At 45.9% G+C, this 27,919-nt stretch overlaps 1 protein-coding gene across 2 annotated transcripts in view; it reads right to left on the bottom strand.

Annotated features, from left to right (window-relative positions):
* The window catches only part of LOC138514114 (resistance to inhibitors of cholinesterase protein 3-like), an 819,949-nt gene that overhangs the window by 275,961 nt on the left and 516,069 nt on the right, over positions 1–27,919 (bottom strand). For both annotated transcript variants that reach the window (XM_069629409.1, XM_069629410.1), the window contains exon 4: positions 11,004–11,094. In XM_069629409.1, coding sequence (XP_069485510.1) covers positions 11,004–11,094 — 91 coding nt within the window. The remainder of the gene's footprint in view (positions 1–11,003; positions 11,095–27,919) is intronic.

The raw sequence follows: 27,919 nt of genomic DNA, 5'->3' as shown, positions 1-27,919 counted from the left end.
AGTCCGCAGACATCGCGGTAAAAACATATGAAAAAACACAGCATTCCACTTGTCAAATTGATCAAATAATCTCTGGGGAGGTGAGGGGTGATGAGGATGGGATGGGATATGACTGCAGAAATGTGTGATGTCATCTTTGATGTCCTGGGTGTTAGTCTTAGCAGTGCACGGTGGTGGCGCGAGTTATGGTTGCTTATCTTACCATAACTGGCAAATTTCAGGGGTTTTTTGGTTTTACTTGGAACCATAACGTCCCTTTAACAAAGTTTTTTCATTGAATACTATATAAACGTGGTACTGTTTTAGGCCATTGCATTAGCCTCAAACATAAACCCGCTTGACCAAATACATTTTCTTTTGGCTCTGGTGGGGTTTAATCGCCATTTCTTTTTGTTAACATCCTTCTTGTGTTTTACTTTTCGCGCCAAACCAGGTTTGCTTTCTTTCTTCACCGACCTTTGGCGGACTTCTGCGAAGAAGCCCTCCTTTGGCGTCTGGGTGTCTAGGTGGGCTGAATGTGAGGGAGTGGTTTAGACCCAAGTCGCACTTTGTGTCCATTGGCGGAGGTGGTTGTCCGGGCTGGACAACTCCCCTGCTGTGTGATTGACAGCCAGGCTGTGTGAATGGGGGATTTTGGCATAAAAAGGCAAGACTCTTGGGCTGGAAATCGGAGTCGGCACTGGAACTGCAAGAACCGAAGAGAAGCGGAGAAGAAGACGGCTGCTGCAACTACCGAGTCCCGGAGAAGCCCTGCTGCAGTCCTGAGCTATCTACCCTTCAAAGACAGAGAAGATCCAGTCCTGAGTCTTCTTCCCTTGAGCCTGGTGGGATCAACCAGCTCACCTTCTACAGCCAGAGAATCCTCTTCTGTGTCGAAGTCACTGCACGAAGCTGTAGTGGTCTGGATAGCTATCAGAAGTACCCTCTCCTGCTTTAAAGGAGCGCACCTTTTATTCACCGTTGCTTTGCTGCTGCTGGCCACATCCCTGGGTAGTGCAGATCGCTCCAGACGTCCTTCTTGTCCCCACGACTGAAGCTCCAGGAACAGTGAGTCTGCAGGAACTACCAGGAACAACTGCCACAGCACCAGCTTTCCTCATTTGAATAAGGTACTGTGTCCATTTGGTCGTTCTCTCCATCCGACCGCAAGGAATTGGGGTGAACCCTTTTCCTTTCCGAAGGCTTGTCCTTTCTTCCTTCCCTCTTATAACTTTTGCTTCCGTTTGACAATATCCAAGTACTCCTGGCAACGTTAATCTAGAACTGTTCTAATTGTGTGATCCTGGACAACAGAGCCCTGCTCCATTTGACACTGGTGCAGGCCTATTGACTTTATCTGTATTTTTGAACACGTCCTCCGATTCTAGTGCCTTGACAAAAGTATTGCCTACGATTTTTATCCCCTCTTCCCTGGTTTTTATTCAATGTGCTAAGTGTGTTTGACTACGGTTACATTTCTTCCCACGGGTACGCTTTTCTTTCGCAAGACCGAACTGTCATTACTGTCAAAAAGTGAGCGTTTCTTAACACCGGTCTGTCAAATCCTAATGTACTTACCTTGAATTGGCCTGAGCCAAAGGAATTGGTTGTGTGTAGTATATTTAGAGTGTGGTTTTGTTTAATAGAAGTGAAGTGTTTTATGAACAGAAGGTTTAAAAATAAATGTACTTATATTTTTTTAACCCGAAACCTTGAGTCAGTGTTTCAGTCACAGTAATTGTAGTCCTTTGTGTAATGCCTATTACTGCTAATTTTCTCTTGAGATAAAAGTCTGGCTGCTCCGCTGCTGCTACCACTATAACTGTGCAGTATGGGCTTGTACCAAAGGTGAATTTGTACTACCACTTGTGGACTTCATTGTCTGTAGTGTTCCCTAAGGGTACTGCATAGGATTCTGCCTAACAATTGACGATCCCAATAACTTCACCCCCATTGCTTTAATGGATGCTGCGGCCAAGATCTTTACTCTCTTGATCTTGGAAGGAATCCAGTCTCATATAACCCACTTGAATCTGCTGCCACGCTTTCAAGTGGGCTTTAGAAAATACATGGGCTGTCCTCTCAACGCATCTATTATGGCACACCTATATGATCACTATAAATGTTCAAGAACAGATCCGATCTACATGGCCGCCCTTGATCTTACGGCCAGGTTCGACATGGTAATTAGAGAGGTGCTTTGGGAGATGATGATAAATCTGGGCATTCCTTTAGATCTGGTGGCAGTTATTGCACTTCTAAACCTAAATACCTCTTATCAAATAAGGCTGTCAAGGAGTGGGGCCGTAACTAATCTTATCCCTACGGAGATTGGACTTAAACAGGGCTGCAACCTTGCTGCAGTCCTCTTTAATCTCTACCTAGTGGGTTTGGATGCGGAATGGAGTGAGAATGTTAACTTCCCAGTGAAATTGGGTCGATTTGCACTTAACTAGATTGGATTCGCTGACGATCTTATGTTTTTAGATCGCACTCCTTTTGGGCTTCAGACAAAACGGAACCTATTTTTCATTTTTGGCCAAAAGCACAATCTTCAAATTAATCTGACCAAGTCCTTTATTATTTCATTTGCGGATGCCAAGAAGAAAATTGCTAGATTCAATTGGTGCTTAAATGGGGTGTGTATTCCGCAGATGCCCTCAATCGGCTATCTCGGTTACACCCTTGCAAATACTTACTCCATATCTGCATGGAAAGATCTTCTTAATGTAAAAGCGAAGTCACTCACCTCCCAGATGAAAATCATCTACAACAAGTATTGTCCATTTTCTGGCCTGCCCTGTTTGCAATACTATCTTCTGAAAGTAGAACCCATATTGCTATATGCATTGGACATCTGCCTCTTGGAGATGGAGGGGTTCCTGGACTTGATAAAGGGGAGAATGTGAAAGCAGGTTGTTGGTCTAGCGCTTTCAATCCCGAATGTACTTATTTGCCATGAATTGGTGATTTTACCCCTTTCAGTCAAATGGCATTGGTGCATGTTGAACAGATATGCAAAAATGCTCGTCCCCCAAAACATTGTTTATATGAAGACTTGGCACTTATGTTGAAGGAGGGTTCCGTTCCATCTATGGTAAAATTTGAAAAGAAAATGGAAGTATTCATGCAGTCTGCATCGATTAGCAAGAATGACCTTGTTGCTGGTCTTCCGTCTTGTAAGCGTAATTTTCAGCAGGATTACTGGTTCCTTATGTTAGACCAAATTGGCAACAGCAAGACGTATTATGAATATGCAAAATTTCGCAGAAATGGGGTGACAGATCTAGTTACTTGGAGATTTTTCCATGTAATCATTTGCGCAAGACTTATACACGCTTTAAATTGAATCAATTGCTGACAAATAAAAGGACTAAACGTTGGAATGTGGAGGAGACGAATCCAACTCCTGGACGATGTTGATTCTGTACACGTACTCTGTAATTGAATCTTTAATGTACCTGACCATATACGGTAAGTTTTATTAATCTCTTAGATATATGATTTTTGGATCTCTTCTATCTTTGTCACCCTGGTTGAGAAGAAAGCTTATGGGAAAATTGTATGTGGGTCTCCAATCAAAAGTTATTGCTGAAATTGATCCAACTCCTGAATGTTATTCAAGACAATTTGGACTTCAAGAACAATCCACTGTCTCATTGTGAGAGCTGAATGATTAAAGATTGAGAAAGCTATCCACACCATTATCTAAGATATTGGTTAGAATTCGAGGTTTTATGTTCTAATATGATAAAATAGATGTAGAAAATGTTTATTTCGTGTGTTTTTATATGTACTCTATAGGTTTTTGTTAAGGTTTTTAACCAAATGCAATAAAAACATTTTAAAAAGTAAGATACAAGCAGAGTGGATGGCGAAACAGCTAGAGAACTGTGCAAACTATGCAGAATATTATAGTTTCCCTCTTTGGGGATAAGGACTCCCATTCCTGTGAAGAACTTTCTACACCAACAAATGTAATTGCATAAATGGGACTACCTGATACGCCTCCGAATGTTGTATCATCACCTTTGGTTGAAGGCAATGCAGGACGAAAGCTAATGGCACCAGAAATCCTCAAAGTCAGGATTAGCCTGGCGACATGGCTTAGACGTCATGGCTGGTGTCATAGACCCTGACTTTAGGGGAGAGGTTAAAGTTCTACTACACAACCACGGTAGCCATCCCTATACTGTTAAAGAAGGGGGTTCATGGAAGCTGATGTTTCCCCAACAGAAACCTCTCAAGAGGAAATAGAAGAAATCAACCCCACCCAGATTTAGATTTTGCACGTAGGAATGATCTCACCCTCACAGAGGCCTTCGACAAGGGGATTACTGAGGAAGCTGGACACAATCAACTGGGAGGTTTCTCTGCATTCAGAAGGGCCTACAGTATAGAGGGGATTTAAAAAAAGAAGATTATCCCCGAAGCCAGATAGTGGTTCCCCAGAGACGTAGAGGGGTGGTGTTAGAATTGGCTAATGCCAATCAGGAAGTAGGAAAAACAGAGTCAAGTCGTAAACCGGTTCTATTGGAAGTGAGGGGGGGGGTTTGCTGATGTTAAAAACTATGTACTGGTATGTGACATCTGTCAGAAGACAGCAACCTCTCTGTACCCCCTACCAGTTATCGAGTTCACATTCTGTAAGATAGCTATGGACATAATAGGCCCACTAGAACATTCTAAGTCGGGAAATTGTTATATTCTAGTGATTGTAGACTACACCACCAGGTATTGCGAGGCATTCCCGCTACGCAACACCACCACCCAACATATACTGAAACACCTATCCAGGGTAGGATTTCCAAAGGAGATTCTTACCGACCAGGGTACCACATTTAAGTCCCGACTAATGAAAGAATTGAAGGATTTACTGAACATAAAACCCATCCTAACATCAGTTTACCATCCCCAGACCGATGGCTTAGTAGAGCGGTTTAACCAGACCCTAAAGAACATTTTGCAAAAGCTGGTAGAAACCAATAGGAAAAATTTGAATGTGATGATACACTGGGTCCTATTCTCAGTCAGGAAAACCCCTTGGAATTCCCTGGGATCCTCCCCTTTTGAATTACTATGTGGAAAGGAACCCTGGGATGGTTTGAACATGTTGAAGGAACTTACTTGTGAGAAGAGAGAGGAGGCTGGATTACTCATCTCCCAAACAGTCCAGAAATTATAAACCCATATGGCTGCCCTAAGGGAGATTGTCAATAAACACTTGGGTCAAGCTCAAGAACAGCAAAAGATCACACAACACCCATGCTGTAACCCAATCCTTTTCTATCGAGCAATCCGTGTTAGTCCTTCTGCCAACTTCGGACAACAAAATGATCTCTAAGTGACACAGACCCTATGATGTTCTAGAGATAAAAGGTCCCCAGAACTATCTAATTTCACAGCCACATAGTAGTCAGAAAACCCAGGTTTATCATGTAAATCTCCTGAAGGAATGGAAGTAGACCCTAGTTCGACTAATACCGTCACTATAGCCGCCCTCCTTACTGACTCAGAATTTGAGTACAAGTTAATTCCATCTGAGTAACCAAATCATTCCCTTGTTTTATTTAAGTTAGTTAATATTAGTGGCAGGGTCAGATAGGTAGTTTGGTCAGAGGGCATAGTTTCTTTTGACTTAAGACAACGGACAAGCACCTTTAGATAACTAGGGTATTCCCTTTAGTGATAGACAAAGTTAGGCCTTTTACTTATAATTTCATTAAAGAACCAGGTCTTCCGACTGTCTGACTCCTTCTGACCCACCTCAAGTAGCAATAGTATATTTATACATTACGCATAAGGCTCCCATGTGTCAGTTTTTTCTGATTTTTACACATAAATACAGATGGAAATCACTTTGATTTCTTCAATATTGATTTGTAAAAAGTGGAAAAAAGCTGAAATTAATGTGCTTGATCAGCTATTTAAGGTTGTCAATTATGACTTGCCAGCGAATGCCGGTGCAAAGTAACACAATGGAGAGGCCAAAGAAAGTCATTTCATTATCTTTCAAGTTGTTTTAAGGGCTAAAGAAAGGGTTAGATTGAGGTTTAATATGTCAGCAGAAGAAGCAGCTATGTACTTTTAAGGTTAAGATGGATCTTGGATCAGCTTGCAAGAACCCAGCTCTCTAAGCTTCCTATAACAGGCATTGAAGCGCTACATTTCTAATTTGAATAAATGCATAAAAGCACTAGTTGAAACTTTGTTTACAGATAAATGTGGATAACTACAGATAAGATGCCTACAAAATAAATATGGATAAATACAGACAGAAATGTTGCTAAAATAAATACCATAAAACTGGGAGCCTTAATCATCTAACAACTTACATTTTTAGAATGGAGTTGCAGGACTGTCTTTCAAAAAAAAAAAGTTAACACATACTGGGCTTTGGCAAAAAGAATAATAGCATAAGAAAAGTATCATTATTAATTCTGGTTTGCAATTATTTTGCATGCACTCCCACACACGCCCTTGACACTTAGTGCAGGAGATGATTACTGCTGCTTTCTCTCTGCATTATGTGAAGATTCCTGCGGATCCCCCCCTCACCAAAACCCTGCCTAAAGTCTCCTCCCAGGTGGCTAGGAGAGGGCAGACTCTTCCGGATCCCAATCCTGGGGGTGGTGTACTGCTGGAGGATCACCTGGGTGGAGACAGGGCCAAGGGTAGTGAGGACAATCCATGGGATGAGAGACAGTATTTGTTCTCTGAAAGGGATTCCCTTAACATCATGCCAGGAAAGATTATGGCTTATTGTCATTTTAACATCTCTCACCATCCTATCAAAACTGAGATGTAACAACTAAACCTCTTACATCAAAATAATCAATTCTTTGTATCCCTAAATCAAATACCCTCCTCAATACCAAAGGTGCACTGCTAGAAATAATGGAAATGCTGTCTAATCTACACCTTCCTTTAAAAAAAGGTTAAAACCTACAATCCTCCTTTTGATAATACTAAGTAAATTAAATCTACCCTTAATTCTACAAAAGTAGCAGAAAAATATAATTTTCCTAAAACAAACTACATGTCCCATAATGTCATAGGGACTGACACGAAGAAGAGGGCTGCAGCCGCATGCAGAAGGGAAGGGACAGGCAAGTAGGCCTACCATAATTTGCCGAGCTCAGGCAATTAGCACAGGGCCTGCACCCGATTTTATTGCCCTACCTAAGGAGCATAAAGGTTATGCAGCAGGAGGGGGGGGCGTAGAATGGAGCTGGAGCAGAAAACTGAAGGCTGGCAGGAGAAGAGAACAAGGCTGACAGTTAATGAGGAAGTGTGTTCACTTAAGGGACGCTGGGGCAAGAGCAAAGCAAATTTCACCTGCACGTCCTGAGAGAGTCCTTTGTTCACAAACCCTGCTTAGTCATGACTGTACCGAGAGAGATGGGTCGAGACTGAAAGTCTTCCCAGGTGCGCCTTATGACTGTAAATGCAGAGCCAAGAAGGTGCTGCAAACCAAGGCCTGCGCACTGAAGCAAGCCGAGGGATCGAGGAGTAAAGAGACTCCCTGTGTTTAAGGCCGGTCCGAAGACACCTGTGTTGCTGAGGGGTGTTGGTCTCAAGAGTACCCAAAGGAGTATAAGAGCATGAAGGGGTCAGGAAGTGGAAGCAAACCGTAAGCATAGTGTACCGGGAGCCAGTGAGTGAAGCTGCTTATGCAGGTTCGCTTTTAAAAGCCTGCTAGTAACTGTTGCCAGATAAACAATATCTTGCGTAAGCATAGAAGCGTGTAGAAGTGGTTAATTGCTCTGAAAAGGCCGGTTAACAATGAGAATGTATCACGCATAACACTAGTACAAGACAGAGTGTTCACGTACAAAGAAGTCTCATTTTCTATTGTTGAACTATTAAAACTTACAGGAGAGTTTGCGTGTCTCCAATTAAGAAGGGGAACGTATTCTAAATCACAGAAACCTAAAGCTGACTCTTAGAACTTGTTACAAGGTAAACTCCATCAAAGCAAAGTCACATGTGAACACTTGTGAATCATGATTGGTGTTAAGAGTGTAACTCTGCGATAATAAAGGGGAATACAATTTTGTGCAAGTCTTTAAAGCTGAAAGTCTTTCTTCAAAGTGGTCGCGTGTGCCTAAATCTGTTTCCTGATTGAAGAAAGACCTCAATCATACTAAGAAGATAGAAGTTGATAAACTGAAGAGAGGAGCAAACATTGCCAAAGCAAGTAGGTGAATCCTTCCTGTAGTGAAACAAGCTGTGTTAAGAACTATTCCCCCATATTCTAAGAGTGTTGAAGTTGTTAAAGGTCCAGTGTCCTCTGATACAAGTGTGACATTGCTATCCCAAGCTGGAAGCGTGGCAATACAGCTTAAGGGTAGCTATGGAAAGCTGGGTGCTTGTAAAAAAACAAGACAGTAATCTGTAAAGCTGAGGTTGTTGAAGATAAAGGTGAAGCAGTCTGAAAGCAGAGGCAGATTACATTGATGGTAAGAAGACAGGTAGAAAAGGCAAAGAGGCTGCCCTTTTCTCATTGCTCGGGAAAGAGGAGTGCCTTGCCTACCTGTGGAGGTCGAGAGTCTTATCTTCAAATACCTAATAATTCTAAAGCATTAAGCCGTAGTAGACCTAACTGAACCGTGGTTGTATAATTGTTGTCAGTGCATCTAACCCTGAAGCTGACCGAACTTGGCAGAAGACTGTGGAGCAAAGGAGCCTGCTTACACAGTTGTAGTATAAAGGGGTTGTCAAGAGGAAAGCAACACCCCAAGAAGCATCCTGACAAATATACTAAAGGCACTGCAGAGGTCAAGAAAAACAAAGATGTTGTTGAAGTAGAAGTTGTTTCTTTATTTAACAAACTGTGGCAAATACATCCTGGAAGAAGGATATCCATAATTACCATTGGTCCTGCTTTCTTGGCTGAAATTCAAAGAGGAACTTTTCAACAGAAGGCAGAAGGACTGTGCCAGTGCGATATTTGTTTGGTGAACCTTTAATTTCTTTTGGAACTTAGAAGAACTGGTTCAGGGCTTTACTTTCCATTTGGAACATTTGGCAGAAAGTGACTAAGTAACCCTGGGAAAGGACTCTACCCAGGACCGGTGACGGTTATTTCAATCACTGGTTGTTGATTTTTCTTTTATATATGTTGTTTGTTTATCTGGAATGCTTTGTTACTCCATTAGACCCTAGAATAGGTATGGAACTCCCTCAGAGTAGGTTTAGTGAGGTTTAATTTGCACTTGTTAATTTTAAAAAAATGTTTAATTTAGATAGAACCACAATCAGTTGTCCGTCTCACATTACTGACCCCTCACAATTAGGCCCCCTGAACGTACAGTGAATAGAGAAAAGAGTGAAGAGAGCACTGAGGGCAAAAATGGAATGCTGGGTGAGCTGTGTTTTGATTGAATAGGAATTTAAATCACCAGCTGTGCCACACAAAAGTGAATTTAACTAGGAACACTACAGAATTACATAGAAAATTGCTATGCGACGCTGCTAATCGATGCCTTGTTTAGTGAATATTCTCCACTAGTAGAGTTTGCTATCCTGCTGAAGGCTGGGTCCCTCAATTCCCTCATTGACCCTTTGGCGAAACTCAAGTTACTTGTGTCAACGTTCTAATTAAGCCATGTTATTATTAAATGAATGTATTCCAAACATTCTGTAGGCTGAAATTAGATTTTGTTTGTGTAATATGTGTATAAATTTTCATGACACAAACCACACATTCTTTTGAGTAGGTATTAGCTCCCACAGTAAACATGTATTCTTTCTTTGTTGCTTCCCTTTCCTTCACCTGTTCCATGTGGCTATGCTTTACTTAGCTAATTGTGAGAAAAGTTCATCATACCATGTAGCAATACAGGAGGTAACTATGTTTTCTATTTTTTCTATTTCATTATTTCATATCACTGTTGATTGTTGCACCATGAATTTTAATATGTATTACATTTCTTGATTGTCGTGCCAATGTCCTTTTTTTACCCCCTTACTTGTATATTTAACTGAGGGACTTCTGTTGCAATATACTCGGTTTGCTCTCGGTCTCCCAGTTTAAATTCCGGAAAGTTTGCCTTCCTTTGCTTATCGTGATTAAATACTCAAGACAGAAACATAAACACCCCAAGAGACCTTGGCCCTCATTACAACACTAGCGGTAACTCATGACGCTATTAGCACCATGGTTGCTGCCGGTGTTGTAACGATTCCGCCAATGTTCAATAGGGAATTACCACCCCATTCCAAGGTTGGCGGGTGGTAATTCCCCATTGAACATTGACCCTTCCCCATTCCCATTCCCATTTTTGCCCCATATGGATCAATGGGACTGGGGAAGGCACTAATTACGGTACTGCAAATTGCAGTACCGTTATTACCTCGAAGGTCCCTTTCCGGGTCCCTACTTTAACGGCTGGTCCAGACCAGCCGTTCAGGTCGGGTCCCGCAAAGGGACCTCGTAATTAGGCGCTAAGGGGTTAACGGCGCTGCAGCCTTTTACGGCGCCGTTAACCCCTTAGCGCCAGGGTCGTAATGACCCCCCCATATCTCTCCAGTGCTGAGAAGGTGGCAGAGGCTCCTTGTAAATGTCAGAGGACCCTTTAAAGGCCTCATTTTAGACCATAAAGTGCTACATGGGCATGTCCCCACCAATTCCAGAAGAAATTCATGTGGCACCAACCCAGTAAAAATCTCATATCCAAGAACAAATGCACAGTCATCAAACCACTATTTAAGTGCATTCAAGTCCTAGCTGCATAACTGATAACTGTGACACTCGCCACCAGAAAACATTTGGCAAACTGACTGATCAATTTTGGGTGAAGAGTGAAAACAGTTTCGTTCAGAAAGTCCTTGCTTGTGCTTAGATACCTGCCTGGGCTGTTAGCGCTTTACAAATACATTTTAAAACACTTAAAAAGAAATTGTTCTATTGTTGCCTACTGCTTCAAGGTATAATCATTTCTAGGGCGGTAGGCGGGCGGAGGGGGGGTTGTGAGTGGGGGGGGGCGACAACTAACACTGTTAATCTTTCAATTCCTCACCAGTTAGACAGTGGATCCAGTTGCATCAATAATGAGTTCAACATCACCTCCGTCTGTGCAAGATGCTGTTCAAGCGCCATCAGCTGATTTTCTACAAAATCAAAAATACAGCATTAATATCAGAAGTACTTTCTACAATTGTCATGCTATGTGATGAAGAGACGAGGTCATGAATCATTTTTTTTAAAACTCCTTTTATTGAACACAGATAGGGCACCCTCCCTCCCTCAAATCTTCCCCAACAAATGCCATCAACTATTAATTTCCCACGCCCCACCCTATAGTTCACACATGTTGCATGATCGTGTAGCGTTTCGTACATGGCCTATAACGACAGTCCCGTTCCTTCTAAAAAACTTGGACAAGGCAGCTCACAACCAGATCCAACTATACATAGAATCCAATTCCATATTGGGTAAAAGACAATCTGGCTTCCTTGTAGGGCATGGAACGGAATTCGCCTTACTAGACCTAAAAAATCAAATCTCCCAGATCATGGACAAAGGTAAACCTGCCCTGCTCCACCTTCGCGATCTATCGGCTGCATTTGATCTGGTTGATGATAAAACCCTAACTACCCATCTCACTCAGGCAGCCCATTTCTCTAAACAAGCAGCATCTTGGATTACTTCCTTCCTGGAAGGCAGAGACATGAAGGTGTTCTCCAACATAGCAAATGCCGACCCCACAACCATATATTGCGGAGTACCCCAAGGCTCATGTACAGCACCCACCCTCTGGAACTTCTTCACTAAACCCCTCTTCGACCTACTTGACTCTATGGTTATAGCATATACTAATTATGCTGACGATACTTAAGTACTCCTACCACTACCTGGCTCCTACCACCAAGACGTCACTGCCTTACACAATATCTATGCTACAATCCAAGCATGGATGGCTGTCAATGGCTTATGTCTTAACGGGGATAAAACTGAAATCCTTATCCTCGGGCAGAAAACCACAATAGCTAAGCTAAATCCCCAATACACCAACTTTAACATAGATAATTCCACCATCACGGTATCCTCCTCTGTCAAGACACTAGATGTCCACATCGATGCAACCTTATCTTTGAACAAACAAGTTAGCGCTATAGCTTCTGCATCAGCATACATCCCCAAACTTATCAATGCCATTAAACATACCTATCCGCACCCAACTGCCTTGCAATAGCCAGAGCAACCATAGGTGCCAAACTCGATTATTGCAATGCTCTCCTGGCTGGCACATCCTCCAAAAACCTACACAGATTACAAACCACACAAAACAATGCTCTATGAGCTGCTATAAGCATCCCCAGAAGAGACCATATATCTCAAGCCAGGCAAGCAGCGCAGTGGCTCCAGGTCAAAGACTGTATTACACTCAAAATCCTCACTATCACACAGAGATGCATCAACAGCACAGCTCCCACATAGCTTTCAGAAGCCATATCAAAAACCGCCTCAACGCACCCCACCAGAACTGGAGGGTTAGGCTTCTCATACATGGCACCTAAACTATGGAACTCACTCCCTGCCCTCCTTAGAGCTGAATCATCCATCTATGCTTTCCGTAAAAATCTCAAGACCACTCTCGTGAACTAACTCTGTTAGCACTCCCACTCTTCCCAATATATATATTGTAATATAAATGTAATATAAATATAATGTAATCTATGTACATATATCTTATCTCTAAACATTTCACATGACAAATGTACAACTATGTTATACAAATATGCTCACGCTATGTAACAAATGTCACATTCTGTAACTAAGTATGCTTCTGTAAGAAGTGCCACAATGCCTTTGGGCTGTTGCGCGCTATACAAATACCAATCAAATAAAGTTTTTACATTAGGTGATCGAATGGTCCTCACATATTTGCCCTGACTGTTCTTGCATAGTCCGGGACATTTTGTCTAGTAGTGTCAATCCACGACTCACTTACAATGTTCAGTTAGGTGTATATGTCTATCAATGCCCTGAGGCTGTCAGCTTGCACAGTCCTGCCGGCCGTCTAAGAACGGAGCATTCCATAGAGCAGATTTTGGTGAGCAGGATTAGCCAGGCCTGTTTGGTGGGGGCTTTGTCCATTTTATAGAGGATGATCAGGAGCTTGTGGGCTGAGAAGACTAGTATGTGTAGTAGTTTTCTAACCATGGGGTCGTTATGCCAGTCTTCCCCACCCAAGCCAAATAGCAGTTGACCGGGGGCGAGCTCTATTGTAGCTCCGGGAGCCCAGGTGGCACGTTTGTGAACCATTCTCCAGTATGCCCCGATCTCTGGGCACGTCCAAAGGATATTGCCCATTGTACCTAGTTCACCGCACTGTTGCAAGCATGTGGATGATTGCGCGAGACCCGTCCTATAGAGTTTGCTGGGCGTATAGTATATGGACCGATTTGTACAAAATCTCCCTACTGCAAATATTGTGAGATGTTGTGAGTATATTGTCAAAGGAGTCGTATAGGTCTCCCACATCTACCGGGATGTTCAGATCGTTAGACCATTGTGTTGCAAGTGTTTGATGTTATTGGTGGTGGTGCATATGGTGTAGAATATGTGTAGCCGTGGAAACTCAGTCCCTTTCTATTCCATCTCCAGCTCCCCTGGTGTCAGGTTAGCCTGTATCATCTGTCTAGTTGTGTTTGCATGGATCACCGTGAGTAAGGTTAGCTATTGAAGCCACTCTGTGTTTTGCAGTCATACTATTTGAATAGCTTCCTGGAAGCCGATAGGTGTGACCCCGTCATAAAGGTCCATTACCCTAATCCCTGGCCAGTGAGAGTCTTGGTTTTGTGCAATGTGTGATCTAGATAAATCAAGAGGACTGCCCGAATGCTGATCCATGCTGGGGCCGTCTGAGCATCCGAACCCAGGAGTGTTCTCATCCTGTACCATTGTGCCAATCTTGGGACGACCATTGGGTGTGTTCTTATATGCCTAGGTAGTTTTTTTAGTGGGATGGCCAGAATTTCTGCCAGGGAATATGGCGCGAGCAGAGCCAATTCCACGGATCTCCAGCTGGATGTATCCTTTGTATCGTGCCAACATTTGGCCTAGCATATTTGGGCCGACTGATGGTATGTACGCCAGGATGGCACCGCTAGACCAACATTCTCCTTAGCAGCCTGTAATAATTCTAGCCGGAGCCTTGCCTTTTTTCCCCTCCAGATAAATTTGGTTAGCTGTGTATCCAAGTCTCCGTACATTTGTCGCGATGGAGCACAGGGTAGCATCATCTCCAGATTAACTTACCAAATGGTAACGTTCTTTCGATTGGATGTTCCTCCAAAGTATTCCACATCTTTGACATGTAATGTCCACAGCTGTGTACTTCGGAAACTTTTTTCGGCAGAGGGCATCCTGCGTCGCTGGCATCGGGTCGATGTCCCACTAAGGCCTCCGTCTAGGGCGACGTCACAGGATGTTATAAATAGGACACACGGTGCCTATAGCCTCAGTTTACGTTTTTTCCTCCAGACAGTGTAACATGCACATATCCAATGCCTGCTTGACTACATAGAGCCTTGCGGAAACGTAAGCTGCAATTGCATAGGAAATTCTCCAGAGGGGCAGGCTGGGAGGGCGATGTGGAATACGTTGGAGGAACATCTGTTAGGGAGAATTCTCATTCAATGGCTAATTTCCCTTACCTAGTGAGTCCCCCAGCAGCTTTGCTGGATCTCTGGAGTTTATTTTTCCACTTGGTAAGAGTGTACCCCTTTCCACTCTTACCTGTGTTTTGCCATGTGTATTTCATCTGTTTTTGTGATTGTGGACTCTGGAGTACACCACTTCAGTAGCCCCCTTCTTTTGTGTGTTCAACAGCACCTTCAGTGCAGTGACACAGGGTTGTCTTTTAGACTTCCCACCGACTCCATTTCTTTCTGAGGATGACTACTGTCCCCCAGAAAAGGGTAAAGTTGCCATTCACTTTACTTAGTCATTTAACCACAGATCCAGTACACCCCATCTTACATGGAGTACTGGAACGGGTTAATTGTTAGCCCTTGTTATCTGTACCTCCTAGAGCATTGTTTCACTCTTAACATTTAGACTTGGCTGGTGGCAGTGGTATCTACCCTAACCTTTCTACCGCGATTATACTAGATAAACGTGGTATTGTTTTAGGCTATTATATTAGCCTCGAACTTAAACCCGCTTGACCAAATGCTTTTTCTTTTGGCTCCGGTTGGGTTTATTCGCCATTTCTTTTTGTTAAAGTTTTGCTTTGCGCGGCAAAGAAGGTTTGCCTCCTTTGTTCACTACCTTTTGGCGGGCTTCTGCCCAGAAGCCCTCCTCTAGGCCCCTGGGTGTCTAGGTGGGCTGAATGTGAGGGAGGGGTGTAGTCACTCCTTGCACAGGGTATCCTAGGAAACCCAAGTCACACTTTGCCACGATTGGCTGAGGTGGTTGTCCAGGCCGGACAACCCCCTGCTGCGTGATGGACAGCCAGGCTGTGTGAATGGGGGATTTTCGCATAAAAGGTATGTCTCTTGGTCTAGAAGACAGAGTCACCACTGGAACTACAAGGAACCGAAGAGAAGCAGAGAAGAAGTCGACTGCTGCAACTATCCCGTCCCGGTGAAGCCCTGCTGCAGTCCTGAGCCATCTACCCTTCGACGACCAGAGAAGATCCAGTCCGGAGTCGTCTTCCCTTCAGCTTGGTGGGGATAACCAGCTCATCTTCTACAGCCAGAGGATCCTCTTTGTGGTTGAAATTGCTGCACATTGCTGTAGTGGTCCGGATAGCCACCTGAACAGCCTCTCCTGTTTTTAAGGAGCGCACCTTTTATTCACCGTCGCTGCTGCCGGCTTTAGCCCTGTGTGCTGCAGACCCCTCCAGACGTCCTCCTTCGGATCAAAGCTCCAGGAATCGAGGGTCTGCAGGAAACTACCAGGAACAACTGCCGTGGCACCAGCTTCTTCCTTTTGGGTGAATCCCTTTTTCTTCCTCTCCAAGGCTTGACCTCGACTTCCCTCCTTCTTATAACTTTTGCTTCCTCTTTTGACAATATCCAAGTACTCCTGGCTCCGCCGAATCGTGAACTATCTGACTGTGATCCTCGACAACAGGAACCCGGTTCCACTTGACACTGGCTCCGGCCTATTGACATTTGAATTTCTGTCTAAGAGTGTTCTCCAATTCTGTCTGCCTTGACAAAAGTATTGCCTATGATTTTTGCCCCCAACTCTTTCTGGGTATCTCAAGTGCTAAGTGTGTTTTTTCCCCAGTAACATTTCTTGCCGCTGTGACATTACTGTCATTACTGTCAAAAAGTGATCGCAAGTGTATTACCGGTAACGTCTTTTGTTCCATAAAACCGGTCCGCTAAAACACAGGGTACTTACCTTGAAGTATACCGTACAAAGTGAATTGGTTAGCTGTAGTATATTTTACGTGTGGTTTTCAAATTAAAAGAAGTGTCATTTTTATAATAAACGGTTTAAAAATGAATGTACTTATATTTTATTACCTGAAACCTTGAGTCAGTGTTTGCTTGAGTCACAGTAATTGTGGTCCTTTTGTGTAATCTCTGCTACTGCTCATATACTCTTGAGATAAGCCTGGCTGCTCCGCTACTGCTACCACTTTAACATAGTAGTACAGGCTTGTACCAAAGGTAAAACTTGTATTGCCACCTGTAGTCTTAATTGTGTGTAGTGGTCCCTACGGGCACTGCACAGGATTCTGCCTAACATCATCCAATCGAAAGAATTCTACCAGTTGGTAAGTAACTTGTTCTTCGAATGGATTGCGTCCTCCAACGGATTACACATCTTTGACAGACTCCCATAGCAGTACCAGAAACAATGGAGGAGGGAAAATAATTTAGAGTACCCAATCAGATGGCAGAATAAAGAACCACCTTACCAAAGGCCATATCTTGACCATGGATTGTATCCAGGGAGTAATGTCAAAGGTGTGGATAGAAGCCCATGTGGCTGCATCACATATATTCCTAATAGGAACTCCCCGCTGCAGGGCTGTGGAAGTAGACACGGAACCTTCAGGAGGGTCCTTACCCGCCAGATGGAAACATTCATTAATGGTGAGGATAATCCACCTGGACAAGGTCTGTTTAGTAACAGCCTGGCCCAATTGGTGACCAGCATACCCCACAAAGATTTGATCGTCCACTCTGACCCTGGACATCCTAGAAATATAAAAGCTCAGGGCTCTCCTAGGGTCCACCCTATGGAGTCGCTCCTCTTCCTTACCAGGATGAGGAGGATAGAAAGAAGGAAGAACCACTTTCTGGCTCAAATAAAATTTAGGCACTACCTTAGGTAGAAAGGAAGGACGTACCCTCAGTACAACCCTATCCTTGTGGAACACAGTAAAGGGTGGTTTAGATGAAAGTGTCTACAATTTACTCACTCTGCGAGCAGAAGTAACAGCCACCAAGAACACCTTCTTGAAAGACAATCTCAAAGGACAAGAGTGCAAAGGTTCAAACGGAGCACCCATCAGGAATTTTAACACCAAATTCAGATCCCAAACCGGCACCTGGAAAGCCCTTTAATAAATTGGGAAATTAAAGTAATCTAGATAGACAGCGCCACCAGGTAACCTTTAATGGTACCCACTTGAAGGGAATGGAACACTGAAAAGGATCAACTTTTGTCCTCTGCACCAGTTGCAAAACTTACAGCAACGGTACAGGGATTTTGTCGCTGGCCTCCTGGCCGAAAACAACACCTCCATCACGTCATCCGGAAGGTCCCAATCCTTAAACCTCAACCTTTCAGATACCAAGCGTGAAGGTTGAGAGTCCTCCTCCTCCTATGAGAGAGTAGATCCTCTCGGTAGGGAAGACGGCGTGGAGGGCAGATGGACATTGAGGAGGCCCAATCTGGAGCAATGAGGATCATGTGGGATCCGAACCTCCGTAACCTCCTTAGCACTTGCCGAATGACGGGGACCTGAGGAAATGAGTACAGAAGTGGGAATGACCAATCCACCACAAATGCGTCTCCTAGGGCTCCTCTCAGAGGAAATTCCCTTGAGCAGAATCTCTCACACTTCCGGTTGGCACTGATGGCGAAGAGTTCCACTTGTGGGGCTCCCCAAAGGGCAAAGATCTCCAGAAGGACTTTCTGAGCCAACTCCCACTCTTGAGAGATCATGCTCTGCCTACTCTTGAGAGATCATGCTCAGTGTGTCCGCCACTGCATTGTCCTCTCTGGTCAGATTAACTGCTGAGAGCGAAATTTCCTGCTGAATTGCCCAGAACCAGAGCTGCATTGCCTCTCTGCACAACGGGAGTGACCTTAGCCCCCTTTTTTTGTTGAGGTAATGCATGGCCACTGTGTGTCCGTCATGATCAGGACACTCTTCCCCCCCGCACAGACAGCAAAAAAGCCTTCAGGGCCAGCCTGATGGCCCTCAGCTCTAACAGGTTGATGTGGAGTCTGGACTCCGACAGAGACCAAAGACCGCTGGCAGTCAAGTCTTTGGCAAGAGCTCCCCATCCTGTGAGGGAAGCGTCCGTCACTACAGTCACCTCTGGCCACGGTTGCCAAAACGGCTCCCCCATCATCAGGTTCCCCTCGTTGGCAGACCACAGAAGAGCCTGGGAGACCAAGAGTGGAATCTGAACGGGATCCGACATCTTGCCTGAGAACTGCGACCACTGCATCTTGAGGACCCATTGCAGGGATCTCATCCGCAGCCCTGCTTCTGGCACCAGAAAAATGCAGGATGCCATGAGGCCGAGTAACCTTAAGAATTCGAAAGCCGGGAGACTCTGGCCATGTGGAAACTTGTTCACCATCTGCACATTGTGATGAGCCCTTACCTTGGGAGGCGAGCACTTCCCCAAGGATGTGTCCAACACAGCCCTGATGTACTGGAGCTGTTGGGAAGGTGTCAGATGCGACTTGAAATTGAGGGAGAAGCCCAGCTTGTGGAGGGAGCGGCAGGTAAAACAGAGGTGATCCAATGCTTCCTCGGGAGAACGTGCATGGATCAGCCAGTCATCCAGGTAGGGGTAGACGTGAATCCCCCCACGCCTGAGATACGCTGCCACCACCACCACCATTAGCGTGGTGAAGACCCTCGGGCGGAGGCCAATCCGAATGGCAGGACCAGAAACTGAAAGTGCGAGTCGCCAGCCGCAAACCTCAGGTACTTTCTGTGTTTATAATGAATCGGCACATGAAAGTAAGCATCCTGTAGGTCCAGACACACCGATAAATCCTGAAGTTGAAGGGCCTGGAGGACTTGAGAAAGGGTTACCATCTTGAACGTGTCCTCCCTGAGAAGTTTGTTCAACAAACGCAAATCCAGGATGGGACTCAATCCCCAGTCTTTCTTTGGAATCAAAAAATATGGGGAATACCAACCTTTGTTCCTCTCCGCTACAGGCACCAGTTCTATAGCGCCTTTCTCTAGCAGGGTCAAGATTTCCTGCACAAGGAACGGATCCGGAAGCTTCAAAGAGAAATTCTGCAGTGGATTGTCGTGAGTCCGCTGCAGGAAGGGAAGGCAGTAACCGTGGGCTATTGTATCCAGCATTCATGCATCCGAAGTAATGGCTCGCCATTCTTCCAAATGCTGAGACAGCCTGCCCCCAACCGGCGAACCAAGGGACATGGCCTCATGACTGTTGTGGAGTGGATGTGGCAGCGCCTGAAGGCAATGAGGTAACTGCCTGAGCGGCTTTGGCACCTCTATTTCCCCGACCACCACAGGTACTTTTACGCTGACCCCTTTGACTGGCGGCCCCCCTCGTTCTACCAAAGGAGCAGTAGTAATGAAAAGGACCTCCCCTCCACTGCTGTCCCCTCTAGGACGAAAAGGCAGAGGTTGACGTACAGCTGCGCTCAAAGATTTAGCAGCAGCTTTTGAGGTCTGCAACCTCTCAAGGCTCTCGTCAGCCTTGCTGCCAAACAAATGCGCGCCATCAAAGGGCATGTTCAAAAGACGGGCTTGCACATCCGGATCAAAACCAGACTTCCGCAATCACGCAAATCTGCATATCACAATGCTCGCAGCCATGGACCGGCTAACACTGTCGGCCGTGTCCAAACCCGACTGAAGGGATTCACACATGGCATCCTTGCCATCTTGCACGAGAGCAAGGAACCCATCCCTTTTTTCCCTTTGGGAATATGCTCAGCCGCTAGAGAAACAATTCCACAGAGTGTGTGAAAACCTTGCCAAGGCACAAGTGGAGTTGGCTGACTTCAACGCCATACTACCCGCAGAAAACAACTCGCATGACTAAACCGTCGAATCGTTTGTCGTCCCTATCAGGAGGGATGGTAGGGTACGCCGCCTGCCTTGAGGCGGCCGTAGCCGCCTTAACCAGCAAACTCTCAGGAGTGGGGTGAGAGGAAAGGTAGCTGGGGTCGCTACCGGAAGGGCAGTATTTTTTGCTTAACGATTTGTTAACAGCCGGAAGAGATTCCGGTGACTGCCAAGCAGCCGCCACCCTTTTCTGCAAAGTCAGATGAAAAGGTAACACCGGGTTAGAGGATGGACCTTGAACTAAAATGTCCGTTAGATCATCTTGCACAAAAGCTTCAAGAGGACTGGACCAGCCCAGCTACTCCATGACCCTAGCCATGAGCCTCCTGTAGGACGACTCAGCATGAGCCCCAGGCTCAGGCCTGCCAAATTCCACTTCCAGAGAAATGTCCAAACCACTGGCATCATGAAGAGTCTGCCTCAACTCTTCCAAATGACTGTCTCCAGAAAAGACAGGAGCCACATCAGGCTCAACAGGGTCCATATCAATGTCTGACCTTTCCTCCTCCTCATAGTATGTCATCCAGAGGAAGGTAAAAGCCTTGCCTCGGGACAGAAGAGGGTCTGGAGTCCACCACAGGCCTCACAGAATTAGAAGTAGCCTTCCTTGGAGGATCCACAGCATCAGGGATCTCCAACGGTAAATTTCAGGCAAAAAGCCCCCGAAGGCATCGAGCATGCTGTGATGGCTACAGCGTCGAGGGCTGGTACATAGGCAAAGCTTCGATGTCGGTATCTGACGGAAACGGCGCCAACGGAGTTGACGTCAACCTCGAGCCCTTACCAGGTTTCTGCAGTGTAGCTGGAGACGAAGACCGAAACATGGAAACACGTCTCTTGCAACTATCCTGAGCCTTGTCCGAACGGGACCTCGAAGGTTCCCGATGAAACTCGCAACGAGGACCTGAGCCCGAAGGCGTGTGAGCCACAGTACGAGACCGTTCCTTGCCGGCTTCTTCGTAAGGCGCGGACGGAACTGTGCCCTGCGATTGAAAAATCGCTAACATCTGCTCTCTAAAGGCAGCCCATTCCTCCGGAGTCGAGGACTTGGTCGGACAAGCCACTTTCCTCACAGCTCCATCCTCTGAGGAGGACGAGGAAGGTGAACGGTGACGATGTTTCCTAGAATGCCGAGACGAGGACAACGAATGGCGGGAACCACGCTGGGACCAAGATCCCCAGGACTCTTCCTGACACGCCCCTCGAATTGTCGGTGGACATCCCCTTGGACTTGAAGCTTCCCCTTACGCTCCCGCAAGGCCTTAGCAGTCAGCGACTGGCATTTGGAACAGTCGCCGGCGTCGTCACTCTCGCCCAAGCACCACAAACAAATGCGATGCGGGTCAGTTATCGACATTTTAGACTTGCAGTCCTGGCATGTCTTGAAGCCAGACCACAGAGTCGGAGGGGTCGAAGAAGAAGACATTCACGAGAAATACACGAGGTGCGCCGAGTCTCCGAAGCAAACATGTTTGCGGAAGAAACGGAACTGAGGCTACGGGCGCCATGCGTCCTATTTATAACATAAGGTGACGTCGCCCTCGACAGAGGCCTTCAATGGACATTGACCCGATGCCAGCGACGCAGGATGCCCTCTGCCGAAAAATGTTTCCGAAGTACACAGCTGTGGACATTACATGTCAAAGATGTGGAATACATTGGAGGACACAATCCATTTGAAATATGAGTTTGGGTAGGGAATTCATCTTAAATGCATTGATGCGGCCTGCCAGGCGATTTCATGACTAGACAGGGTAATATGAACCCCAAGATATTTGATAGAATGCAATTGGAGGCAAAGTGGGGTGACCCCGTCGTGTCCAATGGAATGTCAGGTCTAAGTAGGAGGACCTCCGATTTCGTCCAGTTGACCTTATAGCCTGTCATGGGTCTGAAGTCATGGAGCAGTTGGCGCAATCGTGGGATCAGCGAGATCAGCTGATAGGATCTGCAATCTGTTGGGTCGCGACCCTTCTTGTGAAAGAATATTATGTTGGCAGCTAGTATTGATCTCGGCAAATGACCATTGGAGTATGCTTCGGCGAATACTGTTTCAAGCAGTGGGGCGATGCGGTCCACCATTGCTTTATATAGGTCGATGGGCAGGCCATCCAATCCGCACGCCTTAGCTGCTGACAGGGATCCTATAGCTTGGGTTATCTCTGCGGCCGTAATTGGTTTTCCTAGATCAACCTTTTGTGTGTCGTTAATTTTTTATAATCTAAGATCTGTGAGAAAGGTGTCTATTCGGTTTGGTAATATCGGGTCTGGGCTAGCATATAGTTCGCCGTAATACGCTGCAAATCGTTTGTGTCATCTTCATTTGTTAAAAGCGTCCCAGTGCAGTCTCAGATACCAGGATTCTCTGGTACGAAGGGCGAGCGCCGTCAGATGGAGCGGGTCGGTCTCTGTCTTGATAATAGGCCTGTGACCAGCTGGTAAACAATTTCTGTGCTAGTTGAGTGGAGATTTGTTTGAGCTCCGCTCTTAGCCTAATGAGTTGGGTGAGTATATGGGGATTATAGGTGCGTTTATGTTGGGCTTCATTGTGCAATATGTCCGCGCTAATCTGGGTTTCAAGTTCCCTCCATCCCTTCAATTTGTGGGCCCATCTAGAAATGCATTGCCCTCTAAGGAAGGCCCTGTAAGCATCCCAGCAGGCGTTGGGGGAGTTTCCTGGGGTTAAATTTGTCTGCCAGAACAAGTCACTGTCTGTTCCCAGATGTTCGAGAAAGTCTGGGTAGTCCAATGCTCTCCGATTAGGGTGCCACGATGGTCTATTGCATGAGTTGTCTGTGAGTTTAATGTGTGGGAGTACTGGTGCATGGTCCGACACTATTGTGGGTAGTATCATGCATTGTTGTATCTGTGATAGGGCAGTCGTGGGGGGTTAACCAGAAATCCAGCCTGGAATAGGACTTGTGACTATTTGAACAATGGAACGTATATCCGCAGCGTTCTGGATGTAGGGCCCACCATGCGTCTTCCCAGTTCAGTCATGAGAGTTCGTAAGGATGTGTGCTTGTGTGGGGTTGGTGGTTGTGTTAGGGGTGCACCCTGTCTATCCAGCATCAAATCAATGGTCATGTTCCAGTCGCCCCGATGAGGGACAGATTTCCCAAATGGTGTGCTCAGTTTGCAAATGTGCGTGTGAAGGAGGGTGTATCTGTAGTAGGCGTGTAGATGTTTAAGAGGGTCATGGGTTGTTGATGGACATGGCGATGAAGCAGGATGTATCTCCCTTCATTATCTGCTATAAAGTGGAGGGTGTGAAATGGGATGCGTTTGAGGATTGTAATCAATAGCTTTTTTCCCTAATGTAGAGTGTGTGCTGCTGTCCTGACCCTGCTACAGCATAGTTTTCCCTGATTCATGTGTGTCCAGGTGTGTTTCCTGCAGGAATGCGATGTCGTATTGCAAGTCCCGCAGATGATTGAGCACTTGCCGTCTTTTAATAGGGTGTCCCATCCTTTGTACATTAAGTGTCACTAAGCATAGATCAGACATCTCTGTGTAGCCATAGCATGTACGCAGGTAGGCTTGAAAGATGGGAATTGAGGTTATACTGGAGTATTATACTGGAGTATTTTACTCTGGTCATGGTCATGTGGTGCATACATGTGTGCAAAAAGAACCCGCAAAATAGCAAATGAAACTTCAAACATGAAAACCGTAATACAAATATTGGGACAGTCAAAAAGTATCCCAATACTACATCGTGTAAACCCATGCTGAGGGAGAGGTAGGGGAGATAATGATTATCTCGTCCACGCCCCTAGTATGCCAGTGAGCCTACACTGGGTCACCGGCATCTCAGACAACTCAACTGGGGTTGGAGGGTAGGAGATGGCTGACGGTGGTGGGCGGGGTGTCGCAGTATTGTCCGCGCAAATAGGATTTATTTACCTGATGGCAATGGTATCAATAGCATACTCTGCCCCTGGGGTCATAGGCAAGGCAGTTGCCATTGCATATATTACAGTCGGAGACGGCGGGGTTGGGTATAGCGGCAGCTGGATTATCTTATAGTGGGGTTACTGATAGAGGGATATTGTGGGTTATAGTCTTTCAGGTCGGAGGTCGAGTGTCCTTGCGGCCAGGTCTAGTTGGCCGCTTGCCGGAACGCAGTCTTTTACCCTTGGTTTGTTGTTGTTGGTGCCATTGTGAAGATTCTGCACGGTTGATTGGTCTTTTGTCTACGGTTTTGGTGGGAAAGTCAGTGGTGATGATCTCATGCTGTTGTAAGAGGCGCCAGGCTTCCTCTGGGTCATCGAAGGAGTGCCATATTTTGTCCAGATGGATGCACCATATGGCTGGACACTTTACATCTATGATTCGGCTAAATAAATGGTGAATATACTAACTTCTGCCCCTTCGGCTTGGATTGTACCTGTTGCTCAGTATGCGCGCAAAATGGCCACCTTGGGTTGGAAATTGAGGAGGCGCATGGTGATAGGACATGGTCGGTCTCACGCCACTTGTTCTTGGGATGTGGGCTCTGTGTATTCTTTCAATCAGATAGGTCCTTGGTTCTTAGATGTGCAAATGATTATTTTTTTTTAATCAACTTTATTTATTTCACAGCAGTATGGATTACAAATATTCATATGTCAAGAAATTTCCAACAATAATAATCACCAGCATCCTGCCCGCCAACTACCCACATCTGGGGTGCCATTTGCTGCTGAAATTTAACTAATACAACTCCCACTCCCCCTCCCCCAAACCTCCCCCCCCGCCTCAATAACAATTCAACATTTTGGTGGAATATAGCATCAACTTCCAACCACCTAGGAGGACCCTCAGGCACAAACCTTCTTGCCACTCAAATTTCCCAGCTATAGAATAGAGACATTACGAAGTAACCTAGGTTTAAAGTACATTTGATCCCCATTGTCCATGAATTCATGCAGCGGTGCCCAGGTATTGATATATTTCGAGTAGGAGCCATTGGCAATTGCTGTCACTTTCTCCATGGCGATCACCCCCCAGAGTCTCACCCACCATGCGGCCACTACAGACCCCTGCTTGTTCTTCCATGCCTGCGCTATGGTGATTCTTGCTGCGCTCAACATGTGGGTGATAAGGCCAGCCTTGCATCCAGAATTGGCGTAGCTCCCCTCCACTGCATCACCCAGCAAGACGACCACTGGGTCAAATGGCAATTGTTTCGTGGTTATGACTTAGGACCTCCTTCCAATAGGTTTCCATCACCGGACACTTCCACCACATATGAATTAGATCCCCAGGTTGACCACAGTGCCTCCAACAAAGGATGGAATAGTCTGAGTTGATGGAATGCAATCGTTGTGGTGTCATGTACCAGCGAAGGCAAAGCTTGTATGCCCCCTCTTTAATTGTGTGCATTTAGAACCCTTGGCGGTGCGATGCCATATGCGGCCCCATGACTCCCCCGAGATAGATCCACCCACATCCGCAGCCCATTTTTGCATATATGGTAGAATCTCCTCCGGGTCCGCCTCCCCCATCATCCGATACAATCTTAACACCACCCCTTTCCCTTCCTTTCCCTCTTGTGCACGTATCGGCCTGGCACCGGTCACGTAAAGAAACCTGGGAAGCAGATTAATGTTGACTGCCGCTATGAGTGCCAGCCATGACAATTCCTGCAGATCCCATTGTTTAAGATCTTGCGTCAGTGAATTCAGAAGGCCCGGAATGTTAGCCCCATATAGTCTATCATAGGTGGGGGTCAAGTTGACACCTAGATATTTTATAGCTTTCTGTTCCCATTTCAAAGGATAACAGTACGCCCACTCTGACACCTGTTCAGTAACCTCTGTAATATTAAGCGCCTTAGATATGGGGTAATTAATGTGAAACCCCGAGATTTTTGCAAATGTATCCAGCAGCTCTATAATACTAGGGAGGGAATTTGTCGTATCTTTCGTGAACAAAAGGATATCATCCGCATAGAGGGCCGCCTTCTGAGGTCCGTCCGTCCCAACTCCCACCCCTCGGATACCCTGGTCAGCCCGGATTCGCTGCACTAGCGGTTCCATGGCCATGGCAAAAATCAACAGGGATAATGGGCAGCCCTGCCTCGTGATAAGGATACTGTCTGTGAGCCACCCGTTGATCATCAGCCGTGTTGACGGATTCACAAAGATGGCCATCACCATGCGTATAAATGCCGGCCCACACCCAGACCTCTGAAGGGTAAGCTGAAGGTATCCCCCAGTGTAGGCTATCAAAAGCCTTGGAGGCATCTAATGCTAATTCTGAGAATCTCTGCACTGTCCTCCGCCCCCATTCTGTCGTGTCGATGGCCCTGCGTATGTTGTCATATGTATGCCGCCCTTTTACAAAGCCCGCCTGGTCCGGGTGAATTATTTTGGGGAGGATTCTTCCTAATCTACTGGCCAATACAGTGGAATACATTTTTGCATCCCCGTTAAATAATGAAATGGGGCGATAACTGGCACAATCTAAGGGGTCTTTATCCGTCTTTAACAGGAGGACCGTGGTGGCTGGGCCCATATCCCCCGAGATTCGCCCAGAGTCCCTGATAAAGTTAAATAAGTTTGTTAGAGGACCTACCAGTATCGGTATGAACATTTTGTAGTATGCATTACTTAACCCGTCCGGGCCTGGAGATTTATGACCCTGCAATGCCCCTATTGCCTCCCCCACTTCTTCCTCAGATATGGGTTCTTCCAACATTAATCTGTCCGACTTGCTAAGTTGTGGCAGGGTCACCTGATCTAAGGCCACCTGTGCTTCCTTTTCTAGCTTCTCCCCCTTTAGGATGTCGGTATAATAGGAATGCATAACCCCTTCTAGTTCCTTCTCTCCCCTCACCAGGTTCCCATCCCGGTCTCTAAGCTGTACAATGTGGTTCCGGGCTTTCTGCTGCCTCAATTTAGCTTCCAAAAAGCGATTGGCTTTATCCCCATGTATATGGTAAGATTGCTTGCTCCGTTAAAAGGAGTTGTACAGATTCATCCGCCAGTAACGTTTCTAGGGCTGCTCTGGCTTTTTTCAAGTCCCTCCAGGTTCTTTGTGAGCCTCTGTTCTTGTATTCCGCCTCTGCCTCTCTTACCTTGGCTTCCAACTCCCGCTTCGCTCCCTCCTTTCTCTTGACATATCCCACTGTATGCGCTATAAACTCGCCCCGCCCGTACCACCGATTTACTTGCATCCCAAAGTGTGGCCCAGTTTACCTCCTGTGACATTGTCTTGAAAATAATCCCTCAGGACTCGCTCTATATCTGCTCTTAGGGCTAGATCTTTTAGGATCAACTCGTTTAAGCGCCAGGGCCTGCGAGTTTGCGGCTGCGGGGTAAGAGGCTCCATCCTTGGGGAAACCGGGGCATGGTCTGACAGGCACCACACCCCAATGTCTAGGCCCGTGACCTGCGGAACCAGAGAATCTGAAATCAAAACCATATCAATTCTAGAGTGTCCCCTGTGTACTGCCGAATAGTGGGTGTACGCTCTCTCCAGCGGGTGAAAGAACCGCCACGTTTCTATTAAATGCAGTTCCCTGAGAAATGTTGCCAAGGCTTGTCTAAACATAGAATAACTGGAGGTGGCAGGGAGAGTTTTATCCAGTGTCGCATCCATTACCCCGTTAAAATCGCCCCCAATCATGATCTGTCCCACCCCCGCCTTTGCAATTTTGGGTAACACCTCTAGCAGAAAGCGAT

This window comes from Ambystoma mexicanum, chromosome 12, assembly GCF_040938575.1.
Source record: "Ambystoma mexicanum isolate Mex_15411 chromosome 12, UKY_AmexF1_1, whole genome shotgun sequence".
NCBI lineage: Eukaryota > Metazoa > Chordata > Amphibia > Caudata > Ambystomatidae > Ambystoma > Ambystoma mexicanum.
Note: the sequence above shows the minus strand (reverse complement) of the source record. Positions and strands in the feature narration are given on the sequence as shown.